Source organism: Canis aureus, chromosome 25, assembly GCF_053574225.1.
Source record: "Canis aureus isolate CA01 chromosome 25, VMU_Caureus_v.1.0, whole genome shotgun sequence".
In the NCBI taxonomy this organism is placed as follows: Eukaryota; Metazoa; Chordata; class Mammalia; order Carnivora; family Canidae; genus Canis; species Canis aureus.
In genome coordinates, this window is record NC_135635.1 from 23,487,287 (window position 1) to 23,512,907 (window position 25,621).

The 25,621-nt window shown below is 34.7% G+C and overlaps 1 protein-coding gene across 15 annotated transcripts in view; it reads left to right on the forward strand.

Moving 5' to 3' along the window:
- Window positions 1-25,621, forward strand: part of SOX5 (SRY-box transcription factor 5) — a 994,522-nt gene that overhangs the window by 324,946 nt on the left and 643,955 nt on the right. For all 15 annotated transcript variants that reach the window (XM_077870731.1, XM_077870732.1, XM_077870738.1 and 12 more), the window contains one exon: window positions 9,392-9,458. Coding sequence is in view for 4 of the 15 variants with exons in the window: in XM_077870724.1 (XP_077726850.1) it covers window positions 9,392-9,458 (67 nt within the window). In the remaining 11 variants the exon portion in view is untranslated. The remainder of the gene's footprint in view (window positions 1-9,391; window positions 9,459-25,621) is intronic.

The following is a 25,621-nucleotide window of genomic DNA, read 5'->3' on the forward strand; positions in this document are numbered from 1 at the left end:
CTCAGCAGTTTAGTGCCTACTTTTAGCCCAGGGCATGTTACTGGAGTCCCACATTGGGCTTCCTGCAGGGAACCTGCTTCTCCCTCTGCCTATGTCTCTACCTCTCTTTCTGTGTCTCTCATGAATAAATGTACAAAATCTTAAAAAAAGATAGTAAGTGCTATACAGAAATAAAAGGAAGAAGGGAGTAGTTATAGGTAGCGGGGGTGTGGCCTCCAATTCTTATGTTTTTCCCACTGTAAACTGATTTTAATAATTACTTTATTTGACACATTAGCAAATACTTAAGAATAAAATGAAGTGGGGAATTAATACAGAGACAGCTATATTTTGAAGAGGTATATGTTGTCTATTAGAAAGAAAATGGATTATGATGTCAGACAGTCTTAGGTTCAAGTCCCAGATCTGCCACATGCTTACCATGTAACCAACCATAGACAATTAAGTTCAACTCAGTGTTCTCATTGGTTAAGTATTAATAGTGCATACTTATAGGTGTCTGTGAAGTAAGGAGACAATGTAGATAAGGTATCTAAGACATAGTAAAATAAATCAATAAATGGTTCTTTAAAAGACTTTTGGCTACTACACAGAAAATGGACCTGGATAGGAAGCCTAAGAGGGCATCTGTGTGCTGAGGAGAAAGATTAGGTTATTATGAGATCAGATTATTATGAGGTGCCAACTCAGAACCTTCATAAAAATCCTTTCTTTCCACCACTTAAATAGCAATATACAATTCTACTATTCCTAGGAAAGTTTTGTTATTCTATTTGATAACCTTTTGGTTATTATGAAAGTTACATAATTTATTGATGAGATGTTTAGAAAATGTAGATGAGCAAAAGAAGAAAGTAAGAAGTCCCTGTAATTGTAAAATTAACATTGTAATATTTTGACATTATCCTTTGGGTCATTTTCTTTTTTTCTTTAAGGTCAATTTTATAGCGTGTGTGTGTGTGATTGGTTATATAACTACAGATCTTCTGCCTATTCAACCAAATTAATATTTTAAAGCATTAATATTTTGGAATAAGATTAGTGTTTTGGACTTTTGGATGCGGGAATCACAGGAATGTGTATATGGATCAGGACTCAGCTAATTACTAAGCCTCATTTTCTTGAGCTGATTAGTAGGGAAAGGATCCATGGTTTAGTTAAGCAGTGCCCTATTGTTAGCCATTTGGACTCATGCTTCATATATATATATATATACATTGTTTTTAGAATTATTTCCTCAGGGTATAATCTCAAATAAATTTACATATGAATATGTGTAAGATTGCTAGCATATAGGATCCAAATACTTTTTTACAATATATGAACCATTTTCAGCTTTCACTAACCACATATGAAAACCTCATTTTATCATTCCTTTCCAGCATGGGTTTTTATAATAAAAACTTGTGCTAATTTGGTAAAAATTAATAATTGGATACTTCCATATGTATGCTAACTTACCATTTGTGGGTCCTGTGAAATGAGAAGTTCTTCAGTATTCCTTGGAGAGTTACAAAGGACCTCACTTGAGAAGGTAAAATAATTAGGCTAATTCTTGAAGGTGAGTAGATAGAGAAGAATGGCACAACATGCACAAATTGTCCCATGTGTAGATTTTGGGATGGGAGAAATGAGAACGACTAAAGAACTTACCATAGTCAAAATAATAGAAAAACAAGAGTGTAGAGAAGGACAATATCTAGGGAAATGGAGGGGAAGGGACAGATTTTATAGATTTTTAAGAGATGGGATGAGCATGATTCAATGGCCAATTAGCTGTGGACGGCGATGGAGTCTTATAAGGAATTTTAACTAAATAATTCTAATTTTATATAAATCGCTCCTTTGTTCAACATTTTCTGAATTCAATTAAATTTAAAAACTCAAATTACAGCAAAAACTATCCCTATTTACATATTAGATATAGGTAGGCAACCATTGTTTTGTATTTCGGCATGCTACACCATGCATACATGTCCTTTCCTTTGGAGGAACTGCTTGTTCATTCTCTGCCCATGACAAAGGTACATGATACAGTCCTAGCCAATCATAGAACTTCATCCTGCAGGCCACTATAAATGATATAAAGAAAAGCCCTAGTTTTTCCAATATGCAAATATGAGTAATCTTCCCTTATGACATTTTGTCTTCCTGTTGAATGGTAATTAAAATACTGTACAGTTTTGCTGTGGCATGAAAGATTATAATAAGAGTAATAAGATGTTGTAACACTGATTGAATATCTACAGTAATACTCAATGATGTTCAAAGGACTAGGCACTCTTGCACTTGACAAGCATTAACTCATTTAATACTACTAAGCACCCTATAAGGCATACATTATTATAATTCCCTTTTAAAAGATGAGAAAATAAACGAAGACGTAAAGTAACTTTCCAGTGGTCATGAATAAATGCTGGAGATGGGAAGCCAGACTTAACAATTTCTCAATAGAGGAAATGAGGTATTTTTATTCATTATGTTAAGGAATGTTACTAAGAAGTAAACATCTTTTCTATAATGTTTGACTTTATTTGCAATTATTTAGAATTTCCTGGGAACAAACTATTATTGATCTTCTTTTTACTTAATAATTATTTAGTTAGCTTGCTAATCAACTACCTAAATGCTATTTCCAATTGGTGATAATGATGATGCTCTATTTTGTGTATCTGGTAGGAATCATCTCACATTTTATCACTGGAAATTCCTACTTTATAATTTTTCACCTTAATTAATCTATTTATACACATTATGATATCTGCTGTACTGTTAACTTCTAAAGTGCAGAATCCATGTGTGATTCATCTTCTTAGCCTTCAGAGTAGGCCAGAAAAGAGAAATTAATGTTTATTTTGGGGTTCTGTAAACTCATTAGTTCAATTAATTATCACCTTAAAAGATGAGAGAGCTAAGGTTGAACCACCTATAAGTCAAAGCCTGAACTCATAGTCAATTCTAGATAATCCCATAACACATGTACTTTTTATCTTTGTATTTTACCTTATAACATAATCTATATCTTATGATAAATACTTTTTGTGGAATAAATGAGTGGATAGATGGCTGTTTTTCAGCAAATCTCCAACTTAAGTCAAAGCGATGTGTGCACCCACTTTAGAGAAGATAAGGGACCCTTATTTAAATTTCAGTGGCAGAAAATATATGTGAATAGTCAAAACATGTATTAAATAAAGAGATTAGTCACTGTCGTTTGTATAACTGGAATGGTCAAGCTGCTTAGTCATATGACTTACCATTATGAAACTGAGTAAATGTGAGATAGTTTTACAGAATAATGTAGCCTGTATTTTTTTAATGAATTCATATTAAAATTAAAAGTTAAATAGGGGGATCCCTGGGTGGCGCAGCGGTTTGGCGCCTGCCTTTGGCCCAGGGCGCGATCCTGGAGACCCGGGATCGAATCCCACGTCGGGCTCCCGGTGCATGGAGCCTGCTTCTCCCTCTGCCTATGTCTCTGCCTCTCTCTCTCTCTCTGTGACTATCATAAATAAATTAAAAAAAAAAAAAAAAAGTTAAATAGGAAGTATTGGGAAACTTCAATTTTATGTTACTGAAATTTGATATTTTTAAGTATATATATTTCTTCATATAATTATTTAGTTTTGTTTGGCAAAGTTTTATAACAGTCATTCTTAAATATTCTAAAATCATTAAAGTATCTATGTGATTTCCAGCTTCTAACAAATTATATTCTGAACTACCACCATAGTTTGGATTAAAAAATTTTTCCCTTCACTACCAGTACTGATAAAGTGACAATTATACTTGGATTATATTATAATACTTGAACTTTGTTGAAAGATTAATCTCTGAAGAATAGTTTAAAAGTAGAATATCTTCTTATTATTTTATTGTTGGTAATTAAACTTGGCCTGGCATTAATGTTATGTGTCAAGAAATAGTGTATAAAATATAAAATATTTTTTGTATTATCTTAACATGATTAGATTTTTTAAGGCAGATGTGGGTACTTTTTAAAAAAATGGGAACAAAATTATATTAATGTATCTTTGCTTTATATTGTGTGATTTGTTAAAAACTTTTGTTGAGGTAGAGTTTATATACTTTACAATCTACTCATTTAAAGCATGCAATTCAGTGTTTTTTAGTAAATTCAAGGGGCTGTTTATCATCACAATATAATTTGAGAACATTTTAATCTGACAAAAACTCTATATTCAGCAACAGTCTCTCCCTACTCCAAATCTGATTGCTCTGTAACTCTAGGTAATCACTAACGTGTCACTGTGTCTCTGCTCTATGTCTCTATAGCTTTACCTATTTTGAGCATTTCTTATAAATGGAATCATACAATATATGTTCTTTTGTTACTGGCTTCTTTCTTTTGATATGCTTTCAAGGTTCATCCCTGTTGTAATGTGTACTTTATTCCTTTTTATGGCTGAATAATATTCCATTGTATGGCTGTACCTAAATTTTGTTTATTCACTCATCACTCATCGATTGATGACATTTAAATTGTTGCTGCATTTTGGCTCTTATAAATAATGCTGCTATAAATATTCATGTACAGTATTTAGATAGACAAACATGTTTCATTTTCTTTTATGGACATACATGGGTGAAATTGTGGGGTCATATAGTAACTCTATATTTAACCTTTTAGGAACTGCCAAACTACTTTCCAAAGCACCTGCAGAATTGCTAGATCATACAGTTACTTTATATTTGATCTTTTAGGAACTGCAAACTATTTTCCAAAGCACCCTCAGTTTGATGTAAAGTTTCTCTACAATCTCATCAGCATTTATTATTACCTATCTTTTTTTTATTAGACATCCTAGGGGATATAAAGTGGTATATCACTGTGGTCTTGGGTTGCATTTTCCTAGTGGCTAATGATGTTAAGTATCTTTCATGTGTTATTTGGCCATTTATATATCTTCTCTGTGGAAATGCCTATTCAGATTCTTTGTCCATTTTTAATTAGGTTGTTTAACCTTTTATTATAGAGTTGAAAGAGTTCTTTGTATATTCTGGATATAAGTCCTTATCAGATGTATGATTTGCAAATATTTTCTCCCATTCTGTAGTTTGTCTTTTTAACTTTTTTTAAATTGCTCCCGAGACAAAAACATGTTCAATACTTTCTTGATTGTGTACTTTGAAGCACAAAGTTTTTATATTTTGATGTAATCCAATTTATCAGTTTTTTTTTAATTGCTGGTCTTATCTGTTGGTGTTGTGTCTAAAAAACCATTGTCAAACTCAAGGTTATGAATATTTGTGCTTTCTCCCAAGAGTTTTATAGTTTTTACTCTTACATTTAGTAATATCCATTTTTTTTAGTAATATCCATTTTGAGTTATTATTATTATTTTTTTTTGCATAGTATTGTGGTAGGAGTCCTGTTCCATTCTTTTGCATATGGATATCCAGTTGTTCCCCAAACCATTTGTTGAAAAGACTGTTAGGTTCCAATACTAATTTCTCAGATGTTTACTGGGTGTTCTATCATTCAGTTCAATATGACACTATCTGGATTTAGCATAAGATCCTAGAAATTGAAGAGTAAGGTCCCCAATGACTGCCCTTACTTCAGAAGGTAACTGCAATGAACACTTCTGTCAGACAGAATTGGCCACAAATTTGGGAGTTCTCACAATACTCCCTCAGCTTCAGTAATTCCCTAGCATGACTCATAGAACTTATAAAACTGCTATATTTTTTATTATAAAGGATTCAACTGAATAGCCCAGATGAAGATATGCATAGGATAAGTCTAGTCAGGTCTTGAGTACAAGAGTTTCTGTTTTTGTGGAGTCAGGGTATATGACCCTCCCATATATCAGTATGTTCACCAACCAGGAAGCTCTTCAAAACTCATTGTTTAGAGCTCCTCTTGAGGTTTCATTACATAGGCATGATTGATTAAATCATTAACCTTTTGATTAAACTCAGTCTTCAACCTCTCTCCTCTCCTCAGAGTTTGGGGTAGTAATGTTCTGGAAAGTTCCAGTCCTCAAATCACATGATTGCTTTTTTTTCACAACCTCTCCCATCCAGAAGCTATCTAGGGGCACAGTTAGAGGAGTGAAGTCATAGCATAACAAAGGCATGCCTATTGTTCAGAGAAATCCAAAAGTTTTTGAATCTCTGTGCTAGGAATCAGGAGCAAAGACCAGATTTATTTTCTTTCTCTCTGTTCCTTTCCGTGTTTCTGTGTTTCTGTCTTTTTTCTTTCTTCCTTCCTTTCCTTCCATCCCTTCCTCCCTTCTTACCTTCTTTCCTCCCTCGCTTCCTTTCCTTCCTTTCCTTCGTCTCCCTCTACCCTTCCTTCCCTCCTTCCATAATTGTCCCTTCCTCCATTGTCTTGGCAAGAGTGTCAAAAACCAAATGACCATAAATGTCAGGGTTTATTTCTGTACTCTCAATTTCATGCCATTCATTGATTTATATTTTTATCCTTATGGCAGTACCACACTGTCTTGATTGCTATAGCTTTGCCTTAAGTTTTGAAGTTAGGAACTTTGCATTCCCCAGCTTTTTTCTTCTTTCTCAAGATTGTTTTAACTATACTGGTTCCCTTGATTTCCATATGAATTTTAGGATCAGCTTGTCAGTTTCTACCAAAAAAGCCATCTAAAATACTGCTGGAGGTTGTGTTGAATCTATAAGTCATTTTGGGAAGTCTTTTCATTTAAGAATATCAAGTTTTCTGATCCATGAATGTGGCATGTCTTTCCATCTTCTTAGATATTATTTTGTTTCAATGGTATTTTAGTTTTAAATGTAAAAGACTTCCACTTCTGTTACTAAGTTTACATTTAAGTATTTTCTTTTTTTTTTTTTTTAAGATTTTGTTTATTTATTCATAGAGACAGAGAGAGAGAGAGAGATAGGCAGAGACACAGGCAGAGGGAGAAGCAGGCTCCATTCAGGAAGCTCAACGTGGGACTCGATCCCGGGTCTCCAGGATCACACCCCAGGCTGCAGGGGGTGCTAAACCACTGCACCACTAGGGCTGCCCTATTTTGTTTTTTTTTTTCTATGCTATTGTAAATAGAATTGTTTTCTTAATTTTATTTTTAAAATTGCCATTGCTAGTATACAGAAATTTAATTGATTTTTATGTATTAATAAAGTATCCTACAACCCTACTGAACTATTTTTAGTTCTAATAGTGTGTTTAGTGAATTTCTCTGGATTTTCAAATAAAAATAATGTTATCTACAAATAGATGGTTTTACTTCTTCCTTTTCAATCTGGATCTTTTTTATTTCTTTTTCTTTATTAACAAACCTGGCTGTAATTTCCAATACAATACTGAATAGAAATGGTGTGAGTAGAGACATCCTTGTTTTATTCCAAGATCTGGGGTAAAGCAGTCAGTCTTTTACAATTAAGTATAATAGTTACAGTTTGTGTTTGTTTTTTTTTTTGGAGATGCTCTGTATTAAGGAAGTTTTCTTGTTTTGCTTATTTGTTGAGTGTTTTTATCATGAAAAGGTGTTGGATTTTTGTCAAATGTTATTCACATCTATCGAATAATTGCATTATTTTATATTTTATTAATATAGTATGTTCCATTTTTTGATATTTAGATGTTACACCACTTTTATATTTCTATGATAAATCTGAGCAGGTCTTTCTTGGTGTATGATTTTTTTACTGTTCTATACACTTTTAAAGAACTTAGGTACTCTAGAAGTCACCCAAAATTATTGAGACTTTTAAAAATGAAAAGCCTTAATAAAAAAATAATCCAAAGTATGCAAGTAGTCTGGTTCTAGATCACCTCCAAACCTCTGGTTATAGTATGTTAGACCAATATTCTAGAAGTAGAATTCTGTTTTCCTTAAAGTACTTTTTAAAGTCTTTTTAAAGTAGTGACCACATAATCCAGTTGATGACACAGGTAACTCCACCATCCCAGGGCAGAAAATATATGTAGTTTATATTTATGCAATTTAAGAATTGTGTTGCAATGTCACAAGAATCAATAATAAATGTTTAAACATTTTGAAATGATAGAACTAAACACTTTGGGGGCTAAAGCTTAAAAAGGTCGAATAGTTGATGAACTTATCCTTATAAAAATTATTCTACATCTATAAGTAAATGAAAAAAATTATGATAAAATAGTTATATGTATTAATTTTGGGGAGATTTTTGGAAAATAAGGCTTATCTATGTAAGAGGTTAAATAAATCTCCAAAGACATAGCTCTTCTGTCATAGGGCTGATGATTAAATCCTGGTCTTTGGAGTGCTGGGTGACTCAGTCAGTTGGCATCAAACTCCTGATTTGAGCTTAGGTCATGACCTCAGGGTTGTGAGATGTAGCCCTGAATCAGGCTCTGCACTAGCCATAGGGCCTGCTTAAGAATCTCTTTCTTTCTCTGCCCCTCCCCCTTCCCTCTCTAAAAACAAAACAAAAGAAAACAACCCCCCAAAAACAGACCTGGTCTTTATGACACTGGAGTATGAATGTGAAAGAACAACTGGGTATAAATAAATAATGTGTTTCTGCTTTTATTTTGCTGTTTTTATTCATAGTGTTTTTTACATAGAAATTATAGAATGAGTTTGTAAACTTTTATTATTTTTTTAAAGATTTTATTTATTCATGAGACACACAGAAAGAAAGGGGCAAAGACATAGGCAGAGGGAGAGGGAGAAGCAGGCTCCCTGCAGGGAGCCGGGTGCAAGGACTCAATCCCGGTACTCCAGGATCAATCCTGGTACTCCAGGATCATGCCCTGAGCTGAAGGGAGATGGTGCTTAACCACTGAGCTATCCAGGCATCGCTGTAAACGTTTATTCTGATACGCTTTATTGTCCTAATGTAACGTAGCACTGTGCCCTAATAAGTAATAGTCTGTATTTAGTAAATCTTAGTCCCCATTTGGATGTTTTCCATAAAGTTCTGTAGCTGAAGTAATGTTGCCTTATACGTATATTTTAAGTTAACCATCAAGTTAACCTATAAAGAAGGTTACAATTGTTTTTTTCTTTAAAACGAGGCTCAGGGTTACATATTCATACATGTGCTTCCATGAATGAATTAATAATGCAAAGATTTTTAAAAGCAATTTAATTGATACAGCTCCAAAATAACTGGTCCACATTTTTACATTTCAACTGTTATTATCTTAACTATCATTTACAAAATTTATTTTTTAGTTGTTCTTCCATTATTCATTCATCAACCACTAACTGGCAGTCTTATGTTGCTGTGTGGCTGTGAATCTTATCTTGAAAAAATTATTATGGTGAAATTATTTAATATTTCTTCCAAAGTTTTGTCGTAGAAACTTTGTTTAACTCTATGATGCTTGATTTTTTCACCTATTTTAAGAATTACTTTGATTTCTAACTACTTTTCTTTCCTGTGTTTTTTTCAGCTTTACAAGAAATAGATAACATCAAGGACATCGGGAGTGGGAGAGATTGGACAGGGAGACTCAGCAGGTCAGGACATTTGTGTTATCATTTGCTGATCATTCTTTTGCCATCAATCCTAGAGTTCTCAAGTCTCTTGCCACTTGTTTATTTCTTGGACATGCTTACTTGGTATGTTCTCAGTTTTGCAAATCATGACTAACGCCTTCATATAAAAAGTCTAGCATTTGAGTATCCTTTTTTAGGATTTGAAAATTAAAACATAATTTAAATGAATTTTCAAGAATAGAAGAAAATTTTTTACCTAATAAGTTATATAAATACCTTGATTTCTACTATTCTTACATAAATTGTTTTGAATGATGATTTCTTGATTACTTTTCCAGAAACAAAACTTTAAACATATAAAATATTATTGATTATAGTAATATTTAGTAATGGTCATAACACTTGGGTCATGAAGGTTGTTTCCTTTCTTTACTGTTCTATTCTCTGGGCTTGGATCCACCCTAAAAGCTCTGGACACTTTAGAGTCCATCTGTTTGCTTATACTAATCTTAACTACTGAATGTTGACTACTATGTGTAAAATGAAGGTTAATTAAAATGCAATTTCTAATGGAAAGATCCAAGCAGTCACAGGGTCTACTATGAACATTTGTCACCATTGTGGAATGTGTCACATTCCTCAGTAAGCTGGAACCATGCTGGCCTTTGGGGTGTCCATTGCCCTGAGTGTCCCCATATGTTACTAATGGTTTCATGTTCACTTCCTGCTTCAGAGAAGTCTCACAGTTGTCTTAAACAGTGATTACATCTCTGAGCACAATTGTTTAGCTATTTATAGAAGCTTGGGAATCCTTTACCTCTGTGTCATGCCTATCACTTCCACAATTCTCCTGGAATTTAACTTAACTCCTCTGCATACCAACTTCTATTGGGTTTTTCAGTGTTCATCACACAGAGGGATAAATGCTTTTGTACTTCAGTCTGATCACATCTCTTCTAGTAAAAAGGCTTTTTCAGAAAGGAGCTAAACTTAAAGTTCTTCTGCCTGGATAATCCAGGGATTTAGTTATTTCCTAGCATTAGCATTAGAGACCAGACAGATTGTTATTTTTATGTATTGAGAGAACACTAGTCTCCAGCTTAAAGGAGAGATAATTTCAAGTATATTTTGATGCAATGCATCTGCTCAAGTCTCTGTTCTTAACTAAATTAGGTAAGAGTCCCTCAAAAATATGTATTTAGAATGATATGCTTAAGTGATTGGGCTTTTAAGTATAACTCCACTGATTCTTGCAGCTTTGAGATTTCCTTTGGGCAATACTCTCATAGTTTTCTGGTGGTAAACAATTCCACATTGTCAGTTGACAAATATTATTAAACTAAACATTAAAAAGAAATAAACTGAAGCCAAAAGTGGTAGGTTTTCTTGACATCCTGCTGAAATGTAAGTATTGACCTTTAATTGAATATACTTGTTGAGTTTTGTATGTTTGGAAGCAAAATAAAAAAGCAGGGGACAAACATTTCATAGCTCCCATAGTCTTGGGAGATAGAATCTAATCCAATCTACATACTTTACAAACCTATATTGCTACCTAGTGTGACATGAAATCCTAACAGAGGTGAATCTGTGTTTCTTGACATGGTGCAGGCCTAATGCATTATGCTGACTAAGAGATTATGGAATACAAACAATTCTGCACACAACATTTTGCACACATTTAAAAAATATCATCATCTGCCATGTCCACCAATTTACAATCTATGGAAAATACAATTGATACTAATACTTGACTTTGGATTGTACTGATATTTGAATAAATTGAGAACTTTAAGCTTTCCTTTTTTTTTTTTAACTGTTGTTTCTCTGGAGAAGTTTCCCATTTGGCTGGATGAAATGGAAAGATGATTATTCATTCATTCTTTCATTCATGCAACAGAAGTTCTTATGTTCCTGAAGCTTTAATTTTAGAGGAGGAGAACATAAAGTGAAAATTTAGAGTTGACCCTTGAAAAATGTAGGGGCTTAGGGTGCTAAATTTCATTCAGTTGAAAATCTGCATATAACTTTTGACTCCTTGAAAACTTAACTAATAGTCTACTATTGACTAGAAACCTTACCAGTACCACAAGTAGTCCATTAACACATATTTTGTATGTTACATGTATTATATTCTTTTTGTTTTACATGTATTATATTCTTATAATAAAGTCAGCTAGAGGAAAGGAAATGTTATTAAGAAAATCATAAGAAAAATACATTTATAGTACTGTATTGTAAAAATTCCACGTATAAGTGGACTCATGCAATTCAACCCCATGTTGTTCAAGAGTCAATGGTGTATGTTAATGGAGATACATACTAAGAAGTAAATAAAACAGAGTAAATAGAGAATGATGGGAGACTATTTCAGATATTATTCTGAATTTCAGATATTATTCAGATATTATGTCTGAGGAAGGTGTTTCTGCTAAGGAGAAAATGAAGCACAAACCTAAGTGGAGAAAAGGAACCATTCAGATATAAATGGGTGAAGAGACACTCCTTATACTTGGTATGTTGAAAGATTGTCAGGAAAGGCAATATAGTAGGAAAAGATTAAGGAATGGACAAGTAAAAGATGACAATGGAAAGAATGATGTGGTGTCTATCATAGAGAGCCTAGTAGATCACAGTGGGACCTTGACTATCATTCTGAGTGAGATGGGATTCACCAAAGGGATTTTAGCCAATAAGAGACATCATATGGCTCACATGTTTTAAGAATCACTCAGACTTACAGGGTATGTAAAGCATTTAAAAAATTTCTCTTTGGATACAGAATATAAATTATGAGTGAAAATAGACTTAAATTAACAACAATCAGGGCAACATTATCTGATCAGGATATTGACTGATGATTGTGTTCTAGGAGCTAATGTTAAATAGTGTAGCTCTCATTTTTCTCTTCCATGTCCTTAATTTGCATAATTCTTTTGAATTTGAATCATGTTCTTTGGCAGTGTATAATAACTTATTGTTTTATAATAGGGACATTAATGACCATGATATGTAATATTTAAAAATTATGTGCATCTGATTGTTGTGCATGCTGATTTTCCCATTTGTTTGTCATTTATAATTTCAACCAAAACTACATAGCCTTGTGTAAGTCCACAAACAAGTTATGAATTTTATCTTCCATTTGTAAGAGAAGATGCTTGATATAATGTCATAGTTTTATTACAATTATCACATGATCTGTTAGACTATTTATGATGAGGGGAAATGGAGTATTTAAAAAAAAAAACTTGTAGGATTTAGAGGGCACAAATTCTGGAACCAGCTTTGAAACTTACCGGCTGACTTGGGGTCTTTAACGTGTTTGCCTAGAAGTGATCAACATTTATGTTATCTCTGTAGTTCCTTTACATTTATTGACTCAGTGTGCACATACTACATGGCAAATAAAAATTGGTTGAATTAAGAGTCACCTACAGTAGAAGTGACCATGTTTAATATAAATGAGAAAATAAGATTATTTCATATAAATAACAGGAAAATCTCCATATTTATTTTGGTAAAAATTATCAGAGAATATATTATTGATAGTTGGAAGGAAGAGTCATTTCTAAAATTATCATGATTATCATGTGAAAGAATCAAAGTCTGTATGAGAAAAAGAATTTAAGGGTTACCTTATGTTATCAGTCTTGTGGCAGCAGTTTCCAATTGCCAAATGATAGTTTACCATAAAATTTTCAAACCTTTAAATCAATATATTAATAAAGTATTTTAAAACTATAACTAAGGTTATAGCTAAGCTTAGATTTCAATTATTCGGCTATCAGAATATGCATGCAACAAAAATATAGAGAGACACATGTGTCTATATATTTGAAAATTTTTATTTATTCTAAATTCTTTTATTTTAATTATAAGAATTATAAGAATCCTTTTTATGATTAAATGAGAAATAAAGAAATTATTCTTTGAATTATATATTGAAGAGGGCATGCCTACCTTAACTTCTCCACACAGACACCTACAAGTCTCCTTGAACCTGGGATGATTCAGGTCCTTTTCTGACATAGGCGGTGCAGGATGTTTTCCTTCTAGAATGGCCAGTTCCTCCACCAATGGTTATGCCTCACTTCTTTTGGCAGCTTCAGAAATGCTGATTCTTCACTCCAGTATTTTTGGCTTCTTTAATGGAAGCTTTAATAGTTAAAGGTGCTCATGTTTCCCACCTCAAAATAAATAAATTGACAAAAACTTCCCTTCCTATTTCTTCCTCCAGCTACCATTCCCTTCCTATACATATTTCCCTGAAGTTTCAACTTCCTGTCTCTGTTTTCTTTCTTCCCACCCATTCCCCAACCCTCTTCACTTCTATCATGCCAAGTCTTGCAGAGGTTATCAGTTACCACCATCACACTAAATCCAAATGACAATTTTTAGTCATTATCTTATTTGGTCCTTGAGTTCATGCAACAGTTTTTTTTTTTTTTTTGGAAAGACTCTTTTCTCTTTGCTTTTTGATGAGATTAAATCTGTTTTGGTCTCCACTATAACCCTAACATATCTTCCAAAGTGCTTTTCTTATATCATGCGTTAAATGAATTTAGTTTGAAGATCCAACACCAAATATTATAATGTGAGATATAATGTCATAAAGACTACACAGGACCTACAACTTAACATTCTATTGGGTCCATAGGAAAGAAAAATAAAGTTTCATATGCAAGAGAGTACTTTAGCTGGGTCTTAAAGGATGCCTGTGATTTTCCTAGCAGAGATGTTACAGGGGAGGGAGGAGGATTGCCTAGTATATATTTAAGGTCCTGGTGTCTGAAGTGTCTCTTTGGGCTTGGGTAAGTTTGGATGCAGCCCAAGGTATACAAAAGGGGAATAGTGACTGTAAAGGTATGTTCAGCTCTTTACAACATAAAGAGCCTTTACAATTCAAAGTCTATAAACAGGGCTTTGATTCTGACTTTGTGATTTCACTTTTATTCAACGTGACTTGGGCAGTTCTTGAAAATTTTTGTTTGTTTACAAGGGGAAGAGAGGAGACCAATACAATCATCAACAAGAAATCCAGAAAGTCAGGGCCAAGATAAAAATGCTTGGGGACAGCTACAAGCAGAAATTCAAAGATGGAATCAATAGAGTTTGACTTACTAGAGCAATAAGGGATGAATTTAAGCCTTGAGTAACTGAAGTAAAAGTCATGCAAACCATGGATGTGGGAAATCAGAAAACAAAAAGTATTTATTTTTACTTATTTACTTTTATTAATGTTAGTGGAAGGACACAAATAGTTTGGAGAACCTATATATTTGAGATGCCAGTGTTGATAGATTGAAGTATCCATGCAGAAATTTTGGGACATGGCAGGAAAATTGAGGATGAAGCTATATGAATTAAAACTTGACAGCAAAGTTTCCTCTTTAGTGGAAGAAGGGCAATCCAGGCTGAGGGAATACCTTGAAAGACTTAGGGTCTGAATGCCATGTGGAATTTTGAAGAAAATCAAATGGAATAGTCTAAATACAAGAAACTCTGAAGTTTGTAATGTAGTTCTTCTGCTTGACAAGCTGTGTAGTTCTGAAGTAGGCTTTGATTTATTTATTAATTTATTTATTTTTAATCTCTGAATGGGCCCTGCCTGAGTGATCTGCAGATAGTAAATACTAAATGCAGGCTTTATGGGTTCAATAGAATGTAATCACTTCTGAATTATGCAATTTTTTGAAGTATTGAAAATTGTTTAGGAATCCATTCATTCAATTGTTCGTTCTTTCATTCATTCATATATTCTTACTAAGTCTTAACCTGTGGCAGGCATTCTTTTATTTATATTGCCTGACTTTTTCCCCTTCCCATACTTGACTAGAATTTCACTGGTTGAACTGAGCATATTATTCTCTGTCAGTTCCAGGAAAAAGACTGATTTAGATCTTGTCTTTCTGTGGCATCCATGCCTTCCACAACTCAGACTGGGTTACTCAAGTGGGTTGGAGTAACTATAAAAGGAAGTGAGGGAGAATGTTGATTTTACTTGTCCAATACCAGGAAATACATTCATTGTGCTGATTCCCTGTGGACATGTGGAGTAAAATATTTAACTCATGAATGATTTAAATCATCCTCCTTAACGGTAGTTAAATACGCTGATGTTATAGAGATCTGACAAACATAACTATTATCATAGGACTACTGAGAAGTTTTTGGACAGAAGTGCCAGTTAGAGGAGGGGAGCCCTCTCCCTGAATGCTCAATGAGTGCTTGCCTGGGGTGTCCCCAGGAACAGGAGCTGACACAGGTGTTCAGCACAGTTGCTTACTGCTTCCCATCAAGAAGGATGGGGGGTTCTTAGCACTGCTGGCTTGTGGCACTCAGTGTATTTGGCAAGCAGTCAGCCCTGGCTGTGGATTTCCCTGGGGAAAATAAAAGCCACAGGAGAGTCATCAGTGTGACCTTCTGCTGGGTAGTTGGCACACAGTTGCACCACAGGAAGGCTTTCAGTTGTCATTTTCTGAACGAGGAGATATCAGGTGCTGATGGAGGCTCCCCATTCAAGGTGGGAAGTGTAGAAGGAAAAAAAAATATTGAGCAGAAGCTTACCAAATAATTCCCAGTCATGAAGCTTAACACCAGCTGATCTTCTGATAAAAGAGATTTTTTTGGGGGGTGAGGGAAGGGAGGAGAGGGAGTTTCTTTGGTTCTGTAAGCACAATTATAAGCTTTCCTATTTAAGTCTGACCCATCATATTGAAATGCTGTCACTAGTATCATTAGCAAGTAAAGTGTTGATAACATAGTCAAATGCACAGCAGAGTTCTGGCTCTTAAGTGTCTGGACTAACTCCCAATATTAGGAATAGGAGTCAAACTGCCATCACTTTTCCTGCGCTAACAGACGCCCTGCCATTAGCAGTCTGAAGGCAATTTTAATAAAATACATAGCCCTGCTGAGTTGGTCTCAAAAGATAAATAAGCAATGCAGAAAAGAAGCTTTTGTTTAAAAGTAATTATTTAAACTATGCATTACAGGTAATTTTCTTTTACCAGTAAGGCAAATGCTATCAGAATTTCAATAATGATTTGGGGGCACTTATCTAAATAATGCGATATTGTCATTTCTAAGAGTTAAAGCATCGCTTTATTTTCACTTATATACAAAATGAGGGTGAATTGGATTCAGGTATCGTGTGCATGTGTTTTACAGTTTATATTACATTTTTTTGGGTGAACAGTGTTGTATTCTTAGACAGATTTATGGAAATGTAACAAGCTGGTGATGGAGTTCTGGGAACTGCAGACTTGACTTCCAAACACAGATTAGAACAGGAGGGCAAAGAACATCTTTTTATTTTTCCTTCGCTGTCAGAAAGGAAATCACATTTCAGTCTTTTAAAAACTCTTTTAAATAAGATGCTTGTACATAAACCACAGTCACAAGGGTATAATAAATGTGTGCATATATCAGAGGAGCCAAAGCTTTGTTTGCCAAAAGGTAAAAGTCTCAGAAAGCTTTTTCAGAGTCTATTTGGAAACAATTAAAACCACCACCTTTCCTTTTCTTCTTGATTGTGACACACTGGCCTGAAATCCTTAATACAGAATTAGCTCTGGCCTTACAGCAGGCAGAATAAAACTTGCCTACATAAGTGTAATGTGAGGGGCGTCAGGAAGGATTTTATTTCCAACTGCCATCCAGGGGAAAGGTAAGCAGCATGTGCTTTAGAAGGAGACAGACTTTAGTTCAAATCCTACTCAAATCCCAAGTTGCTTTTATTTCTCCATAATATATCAACTTAGATAAGCCATGTGTCTTCTTCAAGTCTTTGTTTTCTCATCTATAAAATAGGATAATACTAAAAAAAAGAAAAACAACTTTGTATGATTGTTATCAGGATGAAATGAGACAATACATGTAAAGCATGTAGGATTTTATGTGGCATAGAGAAAAAAACTGAAGAAATGTTTCTTTTTATTTTAATGATCTTTTTAAAAATGTTGATGATATTTTAACAAAATTTCATCAAGAAGGTTATATGTTGAAGACTGTGTGTGATAAATATGTTGATCAATATATGGTTTCCTCTTCAAAGCTAAAAAATCTAATGTAAGACAAATATTTAACCGTAATACTGTGTGCCAGTTGTAATACTGGTATGGCATTTGAAGACATAAAGGACTCAGGGCTTAATCTTGGCTGTGGAAAAATTGCCATAGAATCTTGGTTTGTTGAGCTTTCAAAGTAAAGATGCTAAGCTATATATTTCTATCCTGAGCTGTTGTGATCAAAGGCAACTATTTCTTTAGAGTGATTTTTCTAGGTCTTTGTTCCTTCTGTTCTCCTTCCTTTATATTTATGTAAACCTTTTCTTTCATTTTTTTAGCACTATTTTTAAATAACATCTAGTCAGAGAGGAGAGGTAAATATATATCAACCACTCAAAAACCGTTCAGCATCCATCCTAAAATGATATAGGGGAAGGGTTAATATATTATATTGCTAATGGGAATAAAAGTTGGTACAAATCCTTTGGACAGGAATTAGGCAATATCTAACAAATTTACATATACATATCATTTGACCCAACAATTCTATTTCTAGGAAATTATCATGAAGACACACCTTTAACAATACAATACAGAAATCACAAGCTCGAGGTTATTGATTGTGATATTGTTTATAATTGTAGGATATTAAAAACTACCTAAATGTTATGCACAGGAGAGTAGTTGAATATACCTATACACTACGGCATCTCCATATAATGTGGTACCATGCAATTAGAAAAAGAGTAAATAGATGATAGAGTAATTTTTCAGTCTATACTGCCAAGTGAAAAAATGCAGAAGTGTATTACCTAGAGTGAAAGGGAAATAAGAAAAAAATATATATGTTTGCTAATTGGGGCAAAAAACTAGGAAAGAAACACTAGAAACTCATGAAATTGGTTACTTACAGGGTTAGGTTCAGCAAGTGGGGACTGAGAAAATGAAACTAGGGTGGAAGGGATGATAGGAGAGTGATATTTATATGAATGCTATCTGTCCATCTATCTCTCTGTTTATTTTTGTGTAGCTCTGATTTTTGGAACTGTGTTAATGTTTCACATACTCAAAAATAAACAAATGATTAAAATGAACCAGGGTGATCCAGAAGCCTCACATGAAAAACAAACAAACACAAATATATAATAAGCTTATCTATATTTGTAAGAATTGCAAATGAAGAGAAGGGGGAAGAAAGGGCTAATTTAAGTAACTTTGCCAAATGAACTTTATACTCTACAATTTTAAGAAAATCAGTAACTATTGTACTCTAATTAGAAAATTTGTTTTCGCATGATATAGATTAGTGACTGTTTTTTGTAGGGGTCAGAGTTAACATTGTTGAAATTGCTTTAAATGTGTCATAGGACTGAGAAGCCTGGGTGGCTCAGTGGTTGGGCACCTCCCTTTGGCCCAGGGTGTGATCCTGAGGTCCCAGGATCGAGTCCCACATAGGGCTCCCTGCGTGGAGACTGCTTCTCCTTCTGCCTATCCCTCTGCCTCTCTCTCTATCTATGTCTCTCATGAATAGATAAATAAAATCTTTAAAAAAAATGTGACATAGAACTGTGGATAATGATGGCTATTTTTCTCCCTCTGAAAGAAATTAGGAGTGCTAGAACAAACTCTGTGGTGTTGAATTGGAATCTGAGCTATCAATAGGAACTCATGGTATGTGTGTGTTATATATACAAAGCATGTATCACAGATATACAGATATAAAAGCAAAGAAATAGTTGTGTGTGTGTGTCTACCTCAATCTACTGAGAGTCCTAGAAGCAATAATATATAAATACTGACGAGCACAATTAGTACCTAGATTTTGGCTTCTAAATACCACTTTCAAATAAAAGAAACCAATAGTCTTTATAGGAATGGATGTTTCTAGCACAGGAATAGGAAGAGTATATGATGAAAAACTGGAACATCACGTGGTGCAAGAAAGTAAGGAAAGACCAAAAAGTGATGAAAACACATTGAAAAGACACATGAGCCAATGTGAAGTAGCCCCTGATGGCCACATCTAGGACATATGAGGAAGAAAATAATGGTAGTTTTGAATTATATTTAATATAGTTTGTGACACTATAAAAACAACTGAATAAGTAAATCAATGTGGGGGAGAAAAACTCTTTTATAAGAGCAGAATACCAGTTAATAAGTATAGAAAGAATGATGGAACTAGAAAATCACCATCTGGTAAACACCACAGTAATAATCTTTTCAGGCAAGAATTGCCACTGGATAGTAAATTAGTGGTGAAAATATGATGATAAACAAGATACTTACATAGTGTTAAAATATGTCTTTTTAAAATGCTTATTACAAAAGGGAAAGTAGTAACCTTTCAATGGAAGAACCTGGCAAGCACCACCTAAAACAAGCAACCAAGGTCAACATCACTAGTAATGGGATGTATTGTCATCATGTGCCACTCCTGTGATTCACTGAGAAAGGCACAAAAAGTTGTTTCTGTCACATTCTTGCCCAAAATGCATAATATGAATTTATCATGAGGAAATATCAGATAACTCAAATTAAGGGACATACTATAAGGTAATTCAGCAGTACTTTTAGGAAGGGTCAAGGTCATGAAATGCAAAGAGAAACTGAGGAGTTGTGCCAAATAGAAAGAGACTAAGAAGATATGACAACGAAATATTGGTCCATGGTCCAAGACAGGACATTAGTGGGGCAATCCCAATTTCAATAAGGTCTGTAGATCAGCCAGTTGTATTGTATTAATATTAATTTCTTGGTTTTGATCATTGTATTGTGATTTTGTAAGATGTTAATACGTGAGGAAGCTGGGAACTCTACTGGTTTAGCAATGTTGTGTAAGTATGAAATAATTTCAAAATGAAATTCTAAATTGAAAAATAAAAATAATAAAAGTGTTTGTCTTAGGTAAGATGTACGCCTGTATTATCCATCCTTCTTTATTATCATAAAGGGTTTGCTGTATAAGAGGGTGATCACTAGACTCTAAGAAGAAAGGGAAATTGTAATAGAGTGATAAGTATGTAGCATTGTGAACTAGGTCTTATTCTGTTAACTGGCTCTGTCACACACTGTGTAAGCCTTGAGGGTACTTACGATATCTTTGCATTTGCTAGTCTATTTTCCAATAAAATAGAGATAATGATCTTAGCAATATGGTTTCTAATTATTCACACCAATGGAGGAGAGCAAAAATGTCGAGTACGGAGCCCAACGACAATAATTTTAACCACTCAAGTGAAGATCAAGATTTAATGTCAATGAAGGACCAAGTGTATTCTAGTAGGTATAAAACTCCAGATTATGAAAATATTTCCAGGGACAGAAGACAGAGCCAGCAGATGTGTGTGGAAAGATCAGTAAGCAAACAAAAGCTAGAAAGGAAGTACAAGCACAGTACACAGTGCAGCCAGTCAGTCAGAGACACTGAGAGTCCAGATTCTTCTTTTTTAAAAAGATTTTATTTATTTATTCATGAGAGACACACAGAGAGAGGCAGAGACATAGGCAGAGGGAGAAGCAGGCTCCATACAGGGAGCCCGATGTGGGATTCGATCCTGGGACTCCGGGATCCGCCTTGAGCCTAAGTCAGACACTCAAACGCTGAGCCACTCAGGGATCCCAGAGAGTCCAGATTCTTAAGTTAGATACAGGGTCTGGTGACTCACATCTCCCCAAGCTTGATGGAGCCAGCGAAGTGGGGGTAGTACTCATTAATACTCTGTGACAGCATTAAGACTAGGGCAAGGGAACAATAGGAACTTAAGAGTTGCAGAAAGATCTATGTAGATAGTTTTCACATACATTCATATTCAAAAATTTCATGTTTAATGTAGTTACAAGATGTAGGCAGAACGATCAATTTTGTTATCTATGTTTTTATAGATGAAGAAAGTCAAACTCCATGTTTCCATAATCATATAGCTACTAAGTACAGACAGGATTTGTACTCTTTACCAGGATGTGCACCTGAGTTTATGACCCCCTTCTAGCATCAGAGGATGCCCTTTATTTACATGAAATTCTTATATGTAAGATTATTCAGGTGCATTTTTTTTTTCTGAGCCAAGGATACAGATCACTTGATTCTATCAGATCTCCCAAACCGGCTGTGACTTAAAAGAAGATAAAATATAGATTTTCCTTCCACACTAATGCACAATATGGAGTGGAAGTATTTTGGGGACTTGGGAATATATAACTCTTAAAGAAGTATCATTATCAATAGCATTTAACAGAGAGGTGTGGTAGGACTTGCCCAGGATCCCAAGAGTTAGTGCCAGAAATGAAACCAGAACTCCAGTTGCTAACAGCCAGGGAAGTGATTATCCTATTGATCCCATTATGAGTTATGAATTGTCTTTGGTGCAGGTAGTTCTTTGATACTCCAGCATCAACCAAGGAGACTAGAGATCTGCTTCCCAGGCTGAGTACCATTCAGTGGAGGAGCCAAATTCTGCTGCTTTATTGAGACATTAATTAGTATTTTGAACATTAGGGTAATTTGAACAAAATTCTGTAGATTGCTTGAAAATCCTGGAGACATAGGTGCAATCGTACAATCATCTTACTTACGTAGAATGAAAAGCAGTTTAAATTTGGCAGAAGCCTTGGGGTGAGTAGTGGGTATACCATGGCATTCAGCACCTGAAAGTCTCCCCCAAGTTTAAGCTGCCTGAATTAATCTGGGGCATTGGAGAAGTTCTTCTGTCCAGCAGCAGTACACTCTTTCCTTCAGAGAATATGTTAAATGATGTCAGTCTGTATGTGACTTTGACAATTGCCACAAGTTTATATTATCTACTAAGACACACAAATATTGCCCCATTGTCCCTATCTGTGTGTGTTTTGCCATCACAGTGTAGATCAGTTAAAAAAAAATTAATTCTTTACCATTAGAATCAGAACCCCTTGACTGTTACATATATTTGATTTCCAAATCCAGGATTTATGAAAGACTTAATATTTAGACTCATTATAAAAACCATATAACATTTAAAATTTCATTTAATTGGTAATGATTTAGAGAGTAATACAGAATCTAAGAGCTAGAGAATGCTTATCTAAGTCACTGATCTTGTAGACAAGGAATGAAGGCTCCGAGAGGTTAAATTTTGCATCATTTTACACAGTTAATAAGTGACAGAGCCAGAAAAAGAACCCAGATTTCCTGATTCCTGGCTCAGTTTTCATTCCATTATGGCATGGTGCCTCATGACACGTATGAGCTTAGAGCAAAATTGTATTTGTTGAAATGCATGAAAAGTGTTGTGGATCTTTCGATGATGTTTTGTAGAGGGAATGAGGTCATTTTGTCTTTGATTTTTTTCTTAGCTATAAACTAAAATTAGTAAATTAATAATATTTGTTTCCCTCAAATTAGTAAGATTCTACTAATTTTTTTCTCCTTAACAATCTGCCTGTAGTTTTGGAATATACCTTCTTGTCTCAGAATAAATGCATGCATACCTTTGAGTTGCTAGCACTTGAGCTGTTCACCCATTAAGTGACTAATCTAAGAAATCACTTCTCTTGTTAGGTGCACTGGATTGCAAATGTCTTTTGATAGTACTGCAGTGGTAGTGTAGGGATTTGCAACTGGCAGGCAGGAATTGAATTGCCATCATTTGGCTTTAGCAGGAGTTAGAGTCTTGTCTCCAACATAAGCATGAGCCAAGGTACTGTCTCCTTTTTTCTAATTTTAGTTGGAACCATTGGCACTGATCTTACCTAGACAGACTAGTGTTATTTCTACCCAGCACAATCTGCTGGCATGGGCTCTATTCCAAGCCATGCATTTGAACTTCTCCCCCTGGCTTACCAGAGATATGATTGGATGTAAAGGACAGTAGCTTTCACCTTTTTTCATTAGAAGGCATTCTTTCAAACACAGAGATTCTAAGTTTAATGGGTTCAATATATGACTCAGAGAGAATTGGCTATTGTGACCAAAAATTGCAATATGCTTTCATTGTGGGTCATGAAATAATTACTCATACATTTTGGTTCTGGGACATGGCTATTGATACGTTTAACTGCTCAAGAATAAATGGAAAGATGAGAAGTGATGTCTGCTTTCTAGTCTTCACTTGTTCTCTACTAGAACAAAAGAATTCTGTACTTGTCTTGTTGTGAACTCTAGTCATGGGCATCCATCCCTGCTGGCATGTGTCACACCCTTAGTCACACTGGTCATGCTATGGCTCCCATCTACATCCCTTTATCACAACCCTCAGTGAGACCCCTTCAGGCCATCAGCACCTTCCCTGAGCTAAGTCCCATATGAGGGAGGGTCAAGCAGGTTATTGCAGCCTCTGGAGCATTACCCTCTATGCATTCATCCCTGTGCCCTTTTCTCCTTACTTCAATTTGTCATGGGATATCTGCAAGGTTGTTGACTCCCAGAGTACCATTTGGGAAGCTAGCCACAAGTCCTCATTTTGCTTGGAGCTGAAACAGAAAGGGATTCCCACTGTTTGCCATTTCACCACAGCCTCTTCACTCTGGACTTGCCTGGTGGCAGGAGGAGTGCAGGGCCCTCACATAAGCATTTGAGGCCTCTTCCCTCTGTGACTCTACCTTCTCCCTGAATAAAAAGAGCCTCAAACACTCAAATCATTTGCTGTGACACATAAACAGTAATTTTCCATATGTAAAAGCAAAAGATTTTTTTCCCCCTCTGATTCCTTGTGACCCAAATGAGAAAGACTATACTTGGAATGGGGAAAGTTCACACATCAGGTTACTATTTCATGTGTTATTACACAGGGGGCTCAGTGATAAATAGAAATATATAGACTCTAGAGGGGCTCACAGTAAGCTCACATGGAATTTATTAGTTTTTGTTGCTCTTCAAAACAATAAACACATCCACAAATAGATTCTGATAAACAGCTAGACGATATGTTTAAATTTTATGTAAAGGAAGGTTTCGAAGTGTATATCATATACTGAAGATCATTATCCAAGTGGAAAAGAATTTTCTAAATTTGAGTCATGATTGCCCCCTCTCTCTCTTCCCACCAAAATTTTTCTGTTCCCCTTTTGGGTAGAAGATGTGTTCCCTTACTGCCATATCCTGTTGCTAACTTTTGCCTAGTTTTCAACCATGGATAAGATGTCCTCTTACAGTGTAAGCAGTCCAATAAGACTAATAATAATGAATACATAATCATTAAACACTTAAGCCTTGGTTTATGTGTGTTAGATGGATTACATCATTTAATTTTCAGAGTAGCCCTTAGGGAAAGATATCACTATTATCCTCATTTTACAGATGAGCAAGTTGATGTAAATAGAGTGCAGACAATCCAAAAGCATGTGAGAAGTGGGTGGACAAGGACCTTACCTGACACCAAATTCTGAATCCCTATCATGTAGCAATTGTATATAGTTTCAAGTACAAAACTGAATGACATTGCTTTGGACAAAATAGGATTTTTTTTTTAATTTAAAGTAAACCATAAATTTTCCTTTGTCTATGGTCTCCTCTGTAGTTATGTTTATGAACACACACACACAGACACACACACAGATCTATGACTCTTCAAGGAAATATTTTCTATAGACTCTTAAGCAAATATTTAGCATATATCTGCCTAGAAGGAGGTATTAAATTAATCTGGAAATGAAGAACTGAAACATCACCCAAATTCCAAGGTCAATGGACTAAATCCCATCTCTGCCTTCCAAAATGCTAGGTAACAAATGGTTGGTTATTAAGATAGGAATGCTTACCTTTAGGATAGAGCATTTTGAGTTGTATATTTTCCTCTTTATGCCAGGTGAAACAAAAATTGCTAATCAGAAGAGTATCTGCAGGAAATAGTATGTTTCAACTTCAAGGGACTAAATAAAAGTCCATTAACTTATTTATTTCTTTGTATCCTAGTGCTTGAATATAAACAAAAGATTTACATTTAATCAGTGAGAGCACACTGGCTGAAGACAGTAAATACAGTGTGTGGGTTCTTTACCTGATTGACCTTTCTTTGACAAAAAATAACCTTTGTCTTCTTTGCTATCTCAGTTTCTCCAATTAGAAAATGCTGTCATGCTGCCTTTTGTTTGTAATATATTTGCGGGCGCATTTGGCTGACTCGGTCGGTAAAGTGTGTGACTCTGGTTTTGGGGTTGTAGGTTTGAGTCCCATGTTGGGTGTAGAGATTACTT